This window comes from Trichosurus vulpecula, chromosome 1 (genome assembly GCF_011100635.1).
Source record: "Trichosurus vulpecula isolate mTriVul1 chromosome 1, mTriVul1.pri, whole genome shotgun sequence".
NCBI lineage: Eukaryota > Metazoa > Chordata > Mammalia > Diprotodontia > Phalangeridae > Trichosurus > Trichosurus vulpecula.
Window position 1 is genome coordinate 20,818,230 of NC_050573.1, and position 15,016 is coordinate 20,833,245.

Sequence of the window (15,016 nt, forward strand, 5' to 3'; positions counted from 1 at the left end):
AGATACTTCCTCAGCTGTAAAATGAGGATAATAATAGCCAGGTTATGATGGGATTACAATGTCTAACAGAGAATTTTACATGTTATCCTGTAGGTAATCACTGGAGTTTATTGAGCAGCAAGATGAGGTGATCTCACAGGCACTTTAGGAAAATGATTTTGGTATCTTGGTGTAGGATGGTTTGAAGCAGGGAGAGACTTGAGGCATGAAGACCAACCAGCAAGCTATTGTGAGAGTCAAGGTGTGAGCTGACCACCAGGGTGGCAGCTGTATGAGTGGAAAGAATGGAAGAAACCAATGGGTAAACCAATTAGGTTATTGCAACAGTCCAGGCAGAAGGCAATAAGGGCTTAACTAAGGTGGTTGTGACCATGTGAATAAAGAGGAGAGGACACACATATGCAAGAGATGTTATGGAGGCAGAAAGGGCAAGACTTGGCAACTGATTAAGTGGAGATGGACAGGAAACAACTGAGGTTGAGAATTCTGGTGACTAGGAGGATGATGGTGCCCTTGACAGAAACAGGCAAGTTTGAATGAAAGGCATGTTTAGAGAGGAAGATAACAAGTTCTGTTTTGGACTCAGTCTGAGATGCCCATCTGGTAGCCCAGTGGAGATGCCCTACTGGCAGTTGCTGATCTGGAGAGATCTGCAGAGAATTCATCTGCAGAGAGATGACCATTGAACCTTTGAGAGCTGATGAGATGACCAAAAGAGAGCACAACACTCCTGTTCCCATTTCTATCCTCCATTGTGACCTAAAAACCTGCAGCATTTGAAGGCTGCCATGCTGGCCTCCTCCCCAACCCCCAAGCCACACTCAGGCTTTCTGACTTGCAGGGATGCGCTTGTTACCAGCATGGTGAACTGTCTTTCCAGCTTCCTCTCTGGGTTTGTCATCTTCACCGTCTTGGGCTACATGGCTGAGATGAGGGACATCGAGGTAGAAGAGGTGGCAAAGGACAAAGGTCTGTATGTTTTTTATCTGAATCCACCTTCCTTCAGCCCAGAGTCCACGAACTTCACTGGCTGGATAAAGAAACCAACAAACCATTTCAGTTTTTCTGCTTTTATTACAAAAAGATTTTGGACTTGGGAGTTATGAGGCTTAGGTTCAAATCCTGGCCCTGATGCTTTCAAGCTACATGGCCTTGGACATGTTGCTTAATCCCTCTACCCCCGATTTTCCTCATCACTAAATCGAAATGATACTTGTGGCCACCTCCTTCACAAAGTCGTTTCAAGAAAAGTGCTTTGTAAACCTTAAATACCTATAAATCAGGATTATTTTTCACTGCTGCCCCACTCTCAGCTGGACTTGGCAAAGCAAGTTGCCTACATGGTGTGGTATGAGGGGCACTGAAAGTCTCCCTGCTCTTGAAATACATCTCTCAGATCTCTACCATGAGACACTCCTTCAGACCTCAGATATTGTGTAAATGTTTCTTGTTAAAGGTAACAGGTCAACCCATTAAAATGTTATTACGGATTAGTTCACTAGATTAGGGTTTGGGAGTGTGTTTTTTGTGAGCATGACTTTTTAAGAGGATTCCTCCTATAGAAACTCCCTCCAGCAAAGTGAATCAGTAATTTATAGTCTTGGAGAGTTGTCTGGGACACTAAGAAATTAAGTGACTCACCCAGAGTCACACAGCTAATGCTGTCAGAGTCAAACCATAAACTCAAGTGTTGAACCTCTATCCAATTGATCAAGCCTGGTATAGTGTTAAAGACACTGGCTATGGAGTCAAGGGGACCCACCTCAAACACTTACTAGCTATATGAACCTAGACAGGTCACTTAACCCTTCTGTGACTCAGTTTCCTTAGCTGTAGAATGAGAGAGTCAGACCAGATGGCTTCTGACTTACCTGCTAAGTCTGGGTCTATGAGCCGAAGATCCTCTCTGTGTCTCAATTCTTTCTATCCAAAAAACAGCAATAATAATACCTGTTCACTCTATCTCAGAAGGTTTGAGGAAGGATCAGGTGACATTCATGCTTGAGAATGTTCTGGGAAAAAACTACAAATTGCTAAAAAAAAATTAACAATCATGGGAATCCCAGTTTCTTGGTGGGCAGAAGGAAAACAGAGACAAATTGACTCATATCCAGATCTGATTCTCCCCTGAGTTATGTGTGCCAGAAGTGGCCCCCTGGAGTTTCATCCTGAAGCTTTTCTCATCACCCACTGAAGGACAGTTCTGTCCTCTAGAAATAGTTCCAGAAGCCACTAGACTCTACTTCCAAAAATAAGAAAGGGAAAAAATTATGATTCTTATACTCTTTGCCAGGTCCCAGCCTCCTCTTCATCACTTACCCTGAAGCCATCGCCAACATGGTGGGATCCACGTTCTTCTCCATTGTGTTCTTCCTCATGATGATCACCTTGGGATTAGACAGCACTGTGAGTAATTTTGCCTGGCTTTCGGATGGGAGAGTAGAACCTTGAAAGGGCTTCTCATGCATTCCTCTGCCTTCAAGAAACACAGGTAAACTAGGTGATATAGTGGCTAGAATGCCAGGCTGGGAGTCCAGAAGACCTGAATTCAAATTCGACCTCCAACATTAAATAGCTGAGTGACCCTGGGCAAGTTACTTAACCCTGTTTGCCTCAATTTCCTCATCTGTAAAATGAGCTGGAGAAGGAAATGGCAAACTCCTCCAGCATCTTGGCCAAGAAGACCCCAAATGGGGTCACGGGGAATCAGACACAACTGAATTGACCGAACAACAGCAATGATTATTATACTTATCCTGACCTCACACTAGCATTGTGGGTTCCAGTTGGGCCCTTGTGCTGTCCATCTGTCATCTTTTGATCTCCCCACATAACTGACCTTTTCCAATTATTTTCTGGATGATATAGTTTAAGTCACATCTTGCACATATGAGTCATCATTGGCATTGGTCCTATTCACCCCCTCCATGTGACAGAAGACCCTTTGGGTCACCAGATCTCTCTCTCTCTCTCTCTCAATCTCTCTCTCTCTCTCTCTCTCTCTCTCTCTCTCTCTCTCTCTCTGTATATATGTATATGTGTGTATGTATGTATGTATGTATATGCACATACATTACCTACTTAATTAAATCTTCCAAGTATAAATATTTGATAGAGATCATTCAATCAGTTTGTTGAGAGTTAAATACTTATGTGGCTCCATTCTATATGGGACCAGAATTTAGTCAGTTAGAGAAGTAGCCTCTTCTCATTTTGGGGAGTCCTTGGGGAGTATAGGGAGCTCTTGGTGTGGAAAATACTTCCGTTTGGTGTAGTTCAGTAGCTCATGAATCAAAAAGCATCTAAAATGAAGTCAACAAGCATTTATTAAGTACCTACTATGTGCCAGGCACTATGCTAAGTGCTGGGTATACAAAGAAAAGGCAAGACAGTCCCTGCCCACATGGAGCTTTTGGTCTAATACAGAGACAACATGAAAACAACTATATAGAAATGAGCCATAAATTGAACATCATTAAGAGAGGGAAAAAGGCAGATCAGGAAAGGTTTCTTGTAGAATGTGAGATTTTAGCTGGGGCTTAGAGGAAGTCAGGAGACTGAGAAGGGAGAGCATTTCAGGCATGGGAGAGGGCCATGAAAATACCCAGAGCTGGGAGATTGAACATCTTACGTGAGGAACAGCAAGGAAGCCTGTGATGGGCCAGCACTATTCTCAGTTACCAGGAATACAAAGACATAAATGAAGAAGCCCCTGCCCTCAAGGAGTTTATGTTCTATAGGACCTGTCACCTGTAGAGACTTGCCTAGAGTACTAAAGAAGTAATGTGACTTGCCCAGGGTCATACAGCCAGCCTGGACTCGAGCCTAGATCTTCTGGACCCCAAGGTCTATCTACTACCACCTCCCATTGCCTCTACAAGCCTATATACTGACATTGAAGGGTATGTGAAGAGGTTTGTTTCACAGTTAGTACAAGATACAGGATCAATTTCTGATCATTGCTTGGCAGCCCAAGCTTCAAACCAGTGAAAGTTCAAATTTCCCAACAAATATGGGCTCAGAGATTTAGAGTCAGAAGGATTTTATTTACAGAAGAGGAAACTGAGGCCTGGACAAGTTAAGACTTGGTCAGGGAAACCCAGCCAGTATGGCTCAAAGGCAGGACCTGACCTTGGGTCTTTCTGACTTTTCAGTCAACTCTCTTTCCACCATGTCATGCTGTCTCACATCACCCAGGACAATCCCTTCATTTTACAGATCACATTGGTCCAGATACACCCCAGGACACATACTTCAGCCCAGAGCAGGAATGCCAAAGGAAACAATTGTCAAGAGCAGTGACCACAGCAGTAGAATTGAGGTCAGAGGGTCAGCGTTCGAGTCTTGCTTCATTTTATGGTCTCATGGGTCCAGAGCCAGAAGAGCTCACAGAAGTCATCTGGTCCACTTTTCTCATTTTACATGGGAGGAAATTGAGTATCAGAGAAGTGAAAGAATCTTATCCACACAATGAAGAAGTGACAAAAGACTTTAACCCTGACCCTCTGACTCCAAATCCACTACTGTGTTCACTGCTCTTGACAATTGTCTCCTTTGGTGTTCCTGCTCTGGGCTGAAGTATGTGTCCTGGGGTGTATCTATACAAACCAAGGTGGAAACATGACAAGAACTTCTTCTTCAGGCATTTAAAATTCTGAGAACTAGACCTTCACAAATGTGATTTTTTATTTCTTGGGGAAAAGGAAGAAGGGGACAAATGAGGACATCTAGAATTGCCCCTCAGGAGAAGAATAGAAGAATCACCTTAGGCGTGAGGGGTAGGAATTCAAGCCTTGGTTGATATTTGGTCCCACATCAACTTGCTCTGCTGTGGCTCTCTCTGCAGTTTGGGGGCCTGGAGGCTGTCATCACAGCTCTCATAGATGAATATCCACAGACCCTCACCCAAAGGAGGGAGCTCTTGGTCCTGGGCCTGGTGGCTGTCTGCTTTCTGGGCTCACTTGCCACGCTGACTCAAGTGAGTATGGCAGGAGTTGGGTGAGTGATGCACCTGGGTACTGTGGCAGGGAAAAAACAGGGCTCGCACCAGCTTGAGGATGCTCAGGCTACACCAGGGCTTCTGTTTCTCCCCTAGCATAGGATGAGCCCCATACTCTCATGGGGAAGCAGGATAGTCTAATGCATAAAGAGCTGAGTGCTGGACTTGGAATCAGTAAAACCTGGGTTCAAATCCTGCCTCTCACACTTACGAGCTGGATGGTTCTGCACAAGTCACTTAATCTCTCTGGGACTCAGTTTCTCCATCTATAATATATGGCTAATATGGCCTATAGGACTTTCCTCAGAGAGCTTTTTTGAGGTTCAAATGAGACAATGGACAAAATGTTTTGCAAATATCAAAGCATTCTATAAAGTCCAGGGAGATATGACCTATGAGAAACAGCACACTTCAATGGAAGACTCATTCCTTGACATCCCATTTAAATGAGACATTCTCCTTTCTCCTGTTGCCAATCTAGTCTATGGCCTCAAGGCGCAGAGACAAAGACTCACATGCAAATGATCTAATGGGGATTTACTCCTAGTGTGTGAACCCATCTAGCCGGCAAAGGATATTGAGGGGCTTGACTCCTCACTACTACCCAGGTTTCAATTCGAGTTCTGATTTCACAAAGTTAAGCAAAACATACAAGTGGCCCAAGCGATAAGCTCTACCCTGAAATCTGCAGCTTTGTCCTATGACTTGGAGGCAGTTAGAGATTGAGTGGTTTTATATTTAGGTTAAAAAATGGAGCCAATGGTTTAGGGTTTTTTTTTACAAAAGAAAAAAAGAAGAAAGAGAAAGAAAGAAAGGGAGGGAGGGAGGAAGAAGGGAAGGAAGGAAGGAAGAAGAGGAAGAAAAAAGGAGGAGGAGAAAGGGACAATGATAATGATGATAAAGGAAGAGATGAAGAAGGAGAAGACTAGCTAGCATTTCTATCAGTTTAAGGATTGCATAATGCTTTCAAATACTACCTCATTTGATCCTTACAACAGTCCTGGGAAGTAGGTGCTTTTTTGCCCCCATTTTACAGATAAGCAGACAGGTTAAGGGACTTGCTCAGAGTCACACAGTTAGTAAATGTCTGAGACTGGATTTAAAGTCAGGTCTTCCTGACTCCAGACTTGGTGCTCTATCCACTGGGTCACAATACCAGTAATGAGTAAGACATATAAAGATAAACAGTGGTTCATAGAATTTCTTTGTCACTAGGAGCTACGCTCAGACCTATAACCAGGCTAAGGTAGCTTGGGCTTTGTCCCAGGGCACTGAAATCTAGATGGACATTAACAGCATCTTCATTCCTACAGTCACATTGAAACAATTAAGCTCAGCACCTAGTTAGTAAGAATAACAGAAAATAAAAAAGAAAGCTCCCACCAACAGTTACCTCCCCCTGGTGCCATGCCCCAGGGGAACTCCTCCCCATTTGGACCTACCCTATTCTCATTCTCTCCCAGAACCTCCCCAGTAGTGGCTTTGTGTCATTTCCACTGTCCACTCCCTCCTCCCACACATGCACCCCCTGCAAATGAACCAAGAAAGTGTTCCTACTGCTTGCCCTGAGCATAAAAATTGCTAGTTACTGCTCTGGCTGTGCTTTGCAGAATCCTTGTTATTTAAGCTGTTACTCTCTATAGAAGGAGCCCAGTCTAACCACTGCTCATCCATCCATCCCTGCAGAAGCACTAGTGAAAACTGAAGCAGCTGGAACAAGGTAAATTGAGCAGAAGTTGATGGCAGAGATGATGATGATGAGAACATCTCCAATGAGCTTCCTTCCAAGTCATTCTCCACCCTTTAGAAAGATTCCACTCATCTTCATCACATACCGCCAAGTGATCTGGGACCAAAGGAGAATAAACTCAGGACTGGGAAGGTCCTGAGAGGTCATGTGGTCCAACCCTCTGATTTTACAGCAAAGGAAACTAAGAGACAGAGAGGCTAGCTGTCTTGTCTAAAATCTCACAGCTTGGAAGTGGTCAAGCTGGGATTCAAACTCATATTCTTTGACTCAAAATCCAGCATTCTTTCCACTGTATCAGAGAGTACCTCCTCATTTTAAATGTGGTGAAACTGGGGGTCAGAGAATGAAAAACTTTAAAGAGTCTCATGGTCACCCAGTAAGCCAGTGGAGGCGTCTTCTGGGTGCCTGTTTAGGGCTCTTTTTTGTAACTTGACTACCTTCTTTACCTTTTGTAGGAGTTCCTTCAAAGTAGGATACTGCAGACAGCCCTGAAGCTGGACTTCTTTTTTTTAGGGTCCAGTGAGAAATTTTATTTATTTTATTTTTTATTAGTTAATTTATTTATTTTTAGTTTTCAACATTTACTTCCGTAAGTTTTAAATTTTCTCCCCCTCCTTCCTCCCCTCTCTCCCCAAGACAATCTTCAATCTGAAATGGGCTCTACATGTACATTCTTATTAAACATATTTTCACATTAGTCATGTTGTGTAGAAAAATTATAACAAATGGGAGAAACCACAAGAAAGAAAAACAAAACAAAACAAAAAAAAAGAAAATAGTCTGTGAAGCTGGACTTCTTTGGTTGTTCTAGGGAGGTGCATATGTGATCAAGCTCCTGGAAGAATTTGGTGCTAACTGCTCCATCCTGGCTGTGGTGTTCTTGGAGGCAATTGCTGTTTCTTGGTTTTATGGTAAAAAAAAAAAATACAGAAAACAGACTCCTTTGGGGATTGGGGCAGGGAAGAAAGACTTTCTCCCTATGTCTGTTGTGCCTTTGCATAACAAATTAACTCTACCAGCAGTCAGAACCATGGCACAGATACCTGTTAATCAGTCAACACTACACTCCTTACTGTTATACATCAGATTATTTTTGTTTAAGAAAATCTTAACTTGTCACTTGGAGTACCCCCAATACCAACCATTTCCATTCTTTCCAGATTCAGTGTTGTTTAGGCCACTCACTTCCAGGTCTTGGTTAAACAAGAATTTAATTAGACTGTAGTAATAACAGCAGTCAATAGACATGAACTTTCCAAAAATTTCCTAGTTCCAACCCCATGGCAAACCCCACTCCTAGGATGGAGTCTGTTTCCATCCTCTCCTTCAATTTCCTAAGCTGTAAGAGACAACAAGACAACCAGGAAGTTCACCTATTTCATAAAACTCCCATCTTCATACAATGTGAGAACAAGGCCATATAACAGCCATACTAGCTGACTTGCAATAGCCGTAATGTCTTAAAATTTTCTTCTGCTCTCACTGTTCAGGTTAGTGTCAAACTGTTTCTCCACCAATCTATGCCTCATCGTGTTAGTCTGTTTAGTTCCTCTGCTTCCATGGCCCATGCAGATGTCTTCACCCTTCTGAAGTCAGAAAGCTTCCAAGCCTGCTATTGCAAGCTAAGGAGCCAAGACTTTTCCCACTGCTGCCACATCTCTGTATCTCTAAGACTGTCCATCACCTTTAACCTCTGAATGAATAAATAGATGAGCAAAAAAAGCATTATCAAGCACTTACCAATCACTTTGCTAAGTTCTGGGGATACAAATAGAAAAAGCAAGAAAGTCCTTGCTATCCAAGGGTTCACTATATGAGAAAAGAGAGAGAATTTCTCTAATAAAGGAGCCACGTGAAGCAGCATGAACAAGGATTTTGGTGAGGGAAGTTTGGAGGGACAGGGATGGGTGTTCCAGCTACTTACTCGGGGCTTGGCAAATAGTTAAGGGGAAGCCTTCCTTTCTCCAGTGTGTTCCACTGCTGAGACTGAAGTCAATGAGGAAGGGAGCTGATATATATTGTTTTCCCTGCTCAGGAATCCAGCAATTCTGTCATGATGTGAAGGTCATGCTTGGCTTCAGCCCAGGCCTGTTCTGGAGGATATGCTGGGTAGCCATCAGCCCTGCCTTCTTAGCGGTGAGTATATCCCTCATTTAACATCCAGAGATGTTTCAGTGCCATCCCTCCCAAAGGCACAAGGCACAATATTTATCATCACATTTCTTTTTATTATACTCCTAGGAAGGGAAAGCATAAAACTTATCACCATTTTACAGAAGCAGAGTTATAGGGAGACTAAGACATTTCCCCCAGGACCTATTATAATTCCTGACTCATCAAATACAAAGTTGGAAAAGACATTAAAGTTCACTTTGCCCGAGTCCCTTATTTTAGAGTGGAAAACTAAGGCCCAGACTTGACTAACAACCTAAGTCACAAAGCCAGGTAATGATGATGCAGGGATTAGAACCCAGGTCCTTTGACACCAAAGCCAGAGATCTTCCCATTACACTGCTTTTCTATTTTTAAATTTTATAATTAGCTTTTTATTGTATGCCCAGTTTTGATGCGTACCACTTTTCTCATCAGATCAAAAATCTAGGACTGGAAAGGTCCTCAAATCTAATTACCATGTTTTACAGATGAGTAAACTGAGACATAGAGAGGGGTTAAATTCATTTTGTTTTAGTTAAGTCATTTCAATTGTAGCCAACTCCCCATAACCCTACTGGGGTTTTCTTGTCAAAAAGCACTGGAGTGGTATGTATTTTCTTTTCCAGTTCATTTTACAAATAAGGAAATTGAGGCAAACAGGGTTAAGTGCCCAGGATCCCAAAGATAGTAAGTGTCTGAGTCCAGATTTGAACTCAGGTCCAGTACTTTATCCACTACACCACCTAGCTGCCCGGTTCAATTCACAGGATCATGTGTCTAGACCTGGCAGAGATCTCAGAGTGATGTCATATAATCCAATTTCCTCATTTTATTGTCATAAGCATTAGGGTGAAAGGGAGTGAAGGGTCAAGGATGACCTCCAGGTCATGAGCCTGGGTGACTGGGAGGATGGTGGTACTATAGAAAGTCAGAGGAAAGTCAGGAAGAGACGAAGACCTGGGAGATGTTAGACATGTTGAGTTTAAGATGTCTATGAGACATCCAGCTGGAGATGTCCAATGGGCAGTTGGAGACAGGAGACTAGAGATTAGGGCTGGATAAGTAGACCTGAGAATCATCAGCATAGAGACGGTCATTGAATTTATGGGAGCTGATGAGATCACCAAAGAAAGAGTTCAGAGACAGAAAAGGGCCCAAGGGGGACCCCGCTGGTTGGCAGAAATTATTGAGATGATCATCCAGCAAAAGAGACTAGCTACTATCATCATCATCATCATCATCATCATCATCATCATCATCATCATCTCATCATCATCAATACAGTGGGGGGGTAAATCTATGTGACTCACTTAACCTCTGCAGGCCTCAGTTTCCTTGGGTGTAAATTGGCAGAACTGGAGTCCTCCTTAATAAGCTGATCCTTCGACTGGAAGATGATCATCTACCCCAGAGCTAATGTGGTTTCAGAAAGGGTATCATAATAGCATCTACCTCCCAGAATTGTTGTAAGGATAAAATCAGATAATATTTGTAAAGCATTTTTCAAACCTTAAGGTGTATTATAAATGCTAGCTATGATGATCATTATCATTATTCCAAACATAGGACATAGCCTATGCAAAAGCATGCTGGTGAGAGATAAGATATCACACGCAGGAAAGAGTGAGTGGGTCAGTTTGGTTGGAATAGAGAATGCACAGAATACAGTAACATGAAATAATCCTGAAGAAGGAGGTGGGATCCAGATTTCAGAGGGTTTATTTATCTTTGTTTCTCCCCACTCACTACCCTCCAGTATAGTTCTCTGCCCATAGTGGTGACAGTAAATGTTTGTCAAATGAAAAAATGAATGGATGGTTCTGACTTCCTTTTCTCTCCTCCTCCACACCGCCCCCCCACTAGTTTATAATCATCAGCTCCCTCCTGGACCAGTCTCCTCTTGTGCTGTTTAACTACCACTATCCAGACTGGAGCATCTCCATTGGACATCTGATTGGCGCTTCATCGTGTGTCTGTATCCCCATCTACATGGTCTACAAACTTATCTGGACACCTGGGTCTCTCAAGCAGGTCAGGGAGACTGGATATGCCCCATTTCCCCTCCTGGCCTGGGAAAAACTAAGGGTGGTTTCCATGCCTTTGGTCCTGCAGGCATCACCACCACCAAGGGTGGTGAAGGAGACTGGGGAAAACTAAAAACAACAGATGGTGAGTTCAAGGTGTCTGGTCACTCATCAAGATTCACTTCTCTCAACCGAGTCACTCAAAGATAGAGCCAGGACAAATGCCATGAGCTTGCTGGGAAAATTAGTTGACTCACCCCTAGCTTCCAGGGCTGAGGTGATAATCCCACTGTCCTCTGCCCTGGTCAGTCCTCATCTGGAAGGCTGGGTTCAGTTCTGGGCACCACAGTTTAGGAAGAATGTTGATAAGCTGAAGTATGTCCAGGGGAGGGTGACTAGGGTGATGAAGGTCCTGGAGTCTGTGTTCTATGAGGATGGGTTGAAGGAACCAGACATGTTCAGTCTGGAGAAAAGAAGACTTTTGTGGGGATGAAGTGGGAAGTGAGAACTGTCTTCAAGCATGGGAAAGTTGGGAAGTGGGATTAGACTAAGTCTATTTACCCCCGAAGGGTAAAACCAGGCAGAAGTGGTGAGGAGGCAGATTTAGGCATCTCATAAGGACAAATTTCCTAACAATGAGATTTATCCCAATGTGGAATGGGATCATCATAGAAGAGAGTGGATTCCCCATCACTGCACATGATCCAATGAACACAAGGTGATCACTCTTCCAGATAGTAGTAGAAGGGACCCATATTCTGATTGTGTTGAACTAGATGGCCTCAGAAATCACCTCCAAGTTCAAAAGTTGGTAATTCCATTCTTTGTACTCTTGCTAATAAGTGTTAGAAGCAGGATTGGAATCCAGCTCCTGACTGTCTCGGAGTCCAACACCCTTCCCATATTTACAATGCTGTCTGTGGAGGGAGGGTGAGTGAAGTTGTGTTTTTGTTTTTTTTTTTAAGAGGGGTCATAGTGTTACTCTAAATTGAGTAACCGTCAACAAAAACAAATACTCCAACACACAAACAAGAATTTAAAATGATTTACACAAACCCATACGTTTCTAATATTTACAGCTGCTTTTTTAAAATGTGTGCATTCACTTTCACACAATAATGACGTGACAAAATCACAGGTCTGAGCCCAAAACAAACAGAGAACAGAAACATCGTGGGTTTGTCGGAAAGCAAGCTCATCGATTTAGGGCCGGGAGGGACCTCAGAAGCCATCTAGTCCAACCCTGCTCACTTTACAGAAGGGGAAACAGAGGCACAGAGAGGGGAAATGAGTCTCTTCACATGGTGAGTGGAAGAGGAGGCAGAATTTGAATTCACATCCTCCGACTCTCGAGGCAGAATTCTTTCCCTCACACTAAACTCTGTTCTGTGTATGTTTCTGGATTTCACGGCTCTTGTTGCTGTGTCCAGTTTTGAGCTGGGACGACTTGGATTAGAATTCTGGCTCTCACACTTCCAAGTCGTATGACCTTGGGCAAGTCACCTAACTCGGAGCTTCCGTTTCTTCATCTTTGGATAGAACAATAACAACAGTTAACATTTAGACGGCCCTTTATAAAATCACCTCTTCTGATCCTCGGAGCGACCCTGTGAGGCAGGAGCTGTTATTATTCTCATTTTAAAGACAAGGAAATTGAGGCTCTGAAAAGTCCAGTGACTTGCCCAGGGTCACACAGCTACTAAGTGTCTGAGGCAGGTCACCAGCTCAGGTCATCCTGACTCCAAGACCAACCTTCTATCTATTGGGCCACCCCACAGCACTGTTTCAAGTCTCCACCAAGAGACTTGTTTGTACAGAGCTTTGCAAACTGTAAAGTTCACTGTGAATGTGCACAATTTTTATGATTTCCATGGCTGCCATTGGTGTGCGCTTTCCTCTTCTGATTCGGGGGCTGCTGCAGTTCCATACTGTTATTTGCAAGGCTATTGTAAAAGGTCTTGTGATGGGATTTGGGAATTGAGATAACACTGGGTTAGAGGAGAAAGGGTAGAGAATATGGCCAACTGCCTATTTCTTATAAAGCTAAAATGTGACGAGGTCCTAAGCGAGCACTGGTTGTCTATCCTAATGATGTCTCCTTTCCATCTTTGTGTTTTCTCCCAGCGCCTGGAAGTTTGTCTGAGACCGGAGAAGAAGCCAAGTCAAGGGCAGCCACCTGATTCCATCCACCTGCATCCTGGACCTTAGCTCCCTCTGATCCCCTCCCCCAGGCACCTGAAAACTGCCAGCTGTCTTGGATCAGGACACCCATTCAAAGAAATGACATGGAGACGGATCAAGCTCCCCCTAGATCCCCCTGACATACATGGGCATGCCTCTTCTAATTCTCCCCAGTCATCCCTCTCCAACTCCCATCATGCCCCCTGCCCATCTTGGAGCAAGGGTACTCCTCTCCCTCCGATTTGGATGTTTTGTTCCATCATTCAGCTGTGTCTGACTCTACCTGACCCCATGTACTTTGTCCATTGGGTCTTCTGGGCAAAGATACTGGAGTGGTTTGCATTTCCTTCTCTGGTGTGTCTCCATTTTACATATGAGGAACTGAAGCAAACAGGGGTTAAGTGACTTGCCCAAGGTCACACAGCTAGTAAGTGTCTGAGGCTAGATCTGAACTCATGAAGGTGAGTCTTCCTTACTCCAGGCTCAGAGCTCAGTGCACTATGTCACCACCTAGTGTCCATTGCTATTTTATATGAAAACCATAACCGTTTCCTCAACTAACTCCAGTACATTTCCTCTGTAGTATTCACTTCTCAGGGTTTTCACCCCTTCCAAACTTGATTAATTAGGTCGTTCCCACTTCTCTAATGCTCTTGTTTGATTGATTCAATGGAGGTGTCTAGGAGCTGTCCAGTTCACACCTGCTTCACACTTCTGGTCGATTAATTTGATGAATAAGTCCCAGCCCTCTGTAATTACTGGGGTGAGGTATAGGTCTCTTCTAAATGCATTTAAGTGAAACCTTAGAAGTCTAGATTTAGAACTGGAAGGAAACTCAGAGATCTTCTAGCTTGGCCCCTTCATTTTACAGAAGAGGAAACCGAATAAGTATTTGAATCTCAAAACACAAATCCAACATTCTTTCCATTCTTAGAATCATAGGCTCAAGGGTGGGAGAGACTTTAGAGGACATTCAATCCAACCCCATCATTTTACAGGTAAGGAAATGGAGGCCCAGTGAAATAAAGTGGCTTATCTGGTCATACTGGTAGTAAGTTGCAGAAGAGCAGCTAGGTGGTGCCATAATGCATAGAGAGCTGGGCCTGGAGTCAGGAAGACCTGAGTTCAAATCTGCCCCGAGACACTCACTAGCTGTGTGACCCTGGATAAGTCACTTCACCCTGTTTGCCTCAGTTTCCTCATCTGTAAAATGAGCTGGAGAAGGAAATGGCAAACCACTCTGTTATCTTTTGTCAAGAAAACCCCAAATGGGGACACCAAGAGTTGGATAGGATTTGAAAATGACAGAATAACAACAACCTTTGATTCCAAATTCAGTACTCATTCCACTAGATCATGCTGCTTGTCTGTGGAAGCTCACACTGGCTATGAGAACACAACTCACGGGAGCAGGCAGGGCTATGAATTTGACAGTATGCCTCAGGAAAACATGACCTTAAATATAATTGCAGTAGGTGTATTTAAATTTGCTGAACACATTCTGAGAGGCAGTAAGGGATAGTAGGGAGTGGGCCCATCTTGGAGTGCAAAGACCTGGGTTCAAGTCCTGTCTTTGGCCCATAATGGCTGTATGACCTTGGGAAAGTCACTACCCCTTAGTAACTCACTAAGCCACCCTCTGGCTGACAACTGACATTTTTAGAAGACTCTTCTATATTGGGCATTCCCTACATGAATGGCATCACAGATATGGACCAAACAAAACGAAATTCACCAGAATTCCAAAATTTCAAGGTTGTTGTTGTTTCAATAGAAATGGTTGCACGAAATGGTACATATCTGGAATCCCAAATACTAGGAAGCTGAGGCCGCTGGATTGTTTGAGCTTGGGAAGGTCTGGGCTGTGATGAGCTAAGCTGATCAGGTGTCTCTACCAGGTTCAACACC

General features: G+C 43.6%; 1 protein-coding gene across 1 annotated transcript in view; it reads left to right on the forward strand.

The window, feature by feature from the left end:
- Positions 1 to 13,135, forward strand: part of LOC118851246 (sodium-dependent serotonin transporter-like) — a 33,201-nt gene extending 20,066 nt beyond the window's left edge. The window contains exons 7-13 of the mRNA XM_036760747.1: positions 842 to 969; positions 2,294 to 2,406; positions 4,847 to 4,978; positions 7,561 to 7,660; positions 8,785 to 8,885; positions 10,767 to 10,934; positions 13,052 to 13,135. Coding sequence (XP_036616642.1) covers positions 842 to 969; positions 2,294 to 2,406; positions 4,847 to 4,978; positions 7,561 to 7,660; positions 8,785 to 8,885; positions 10,767 to 10,934; positions 13,052 to 13,135 — 826 coding nt within the window. The remainder of the gene's footprint in view (positions 1 to 841; positions 970 to 2,293; positions 2,407 to 4,846; positions 4,979 to 7,560; positions 7,661 to 8,784; positions 8,886 to 10,766; positions 10,935 to 13,051) is intronic.
- Positions 13,136 to 15,016: the final 1,881 nt, after the last annotated feature.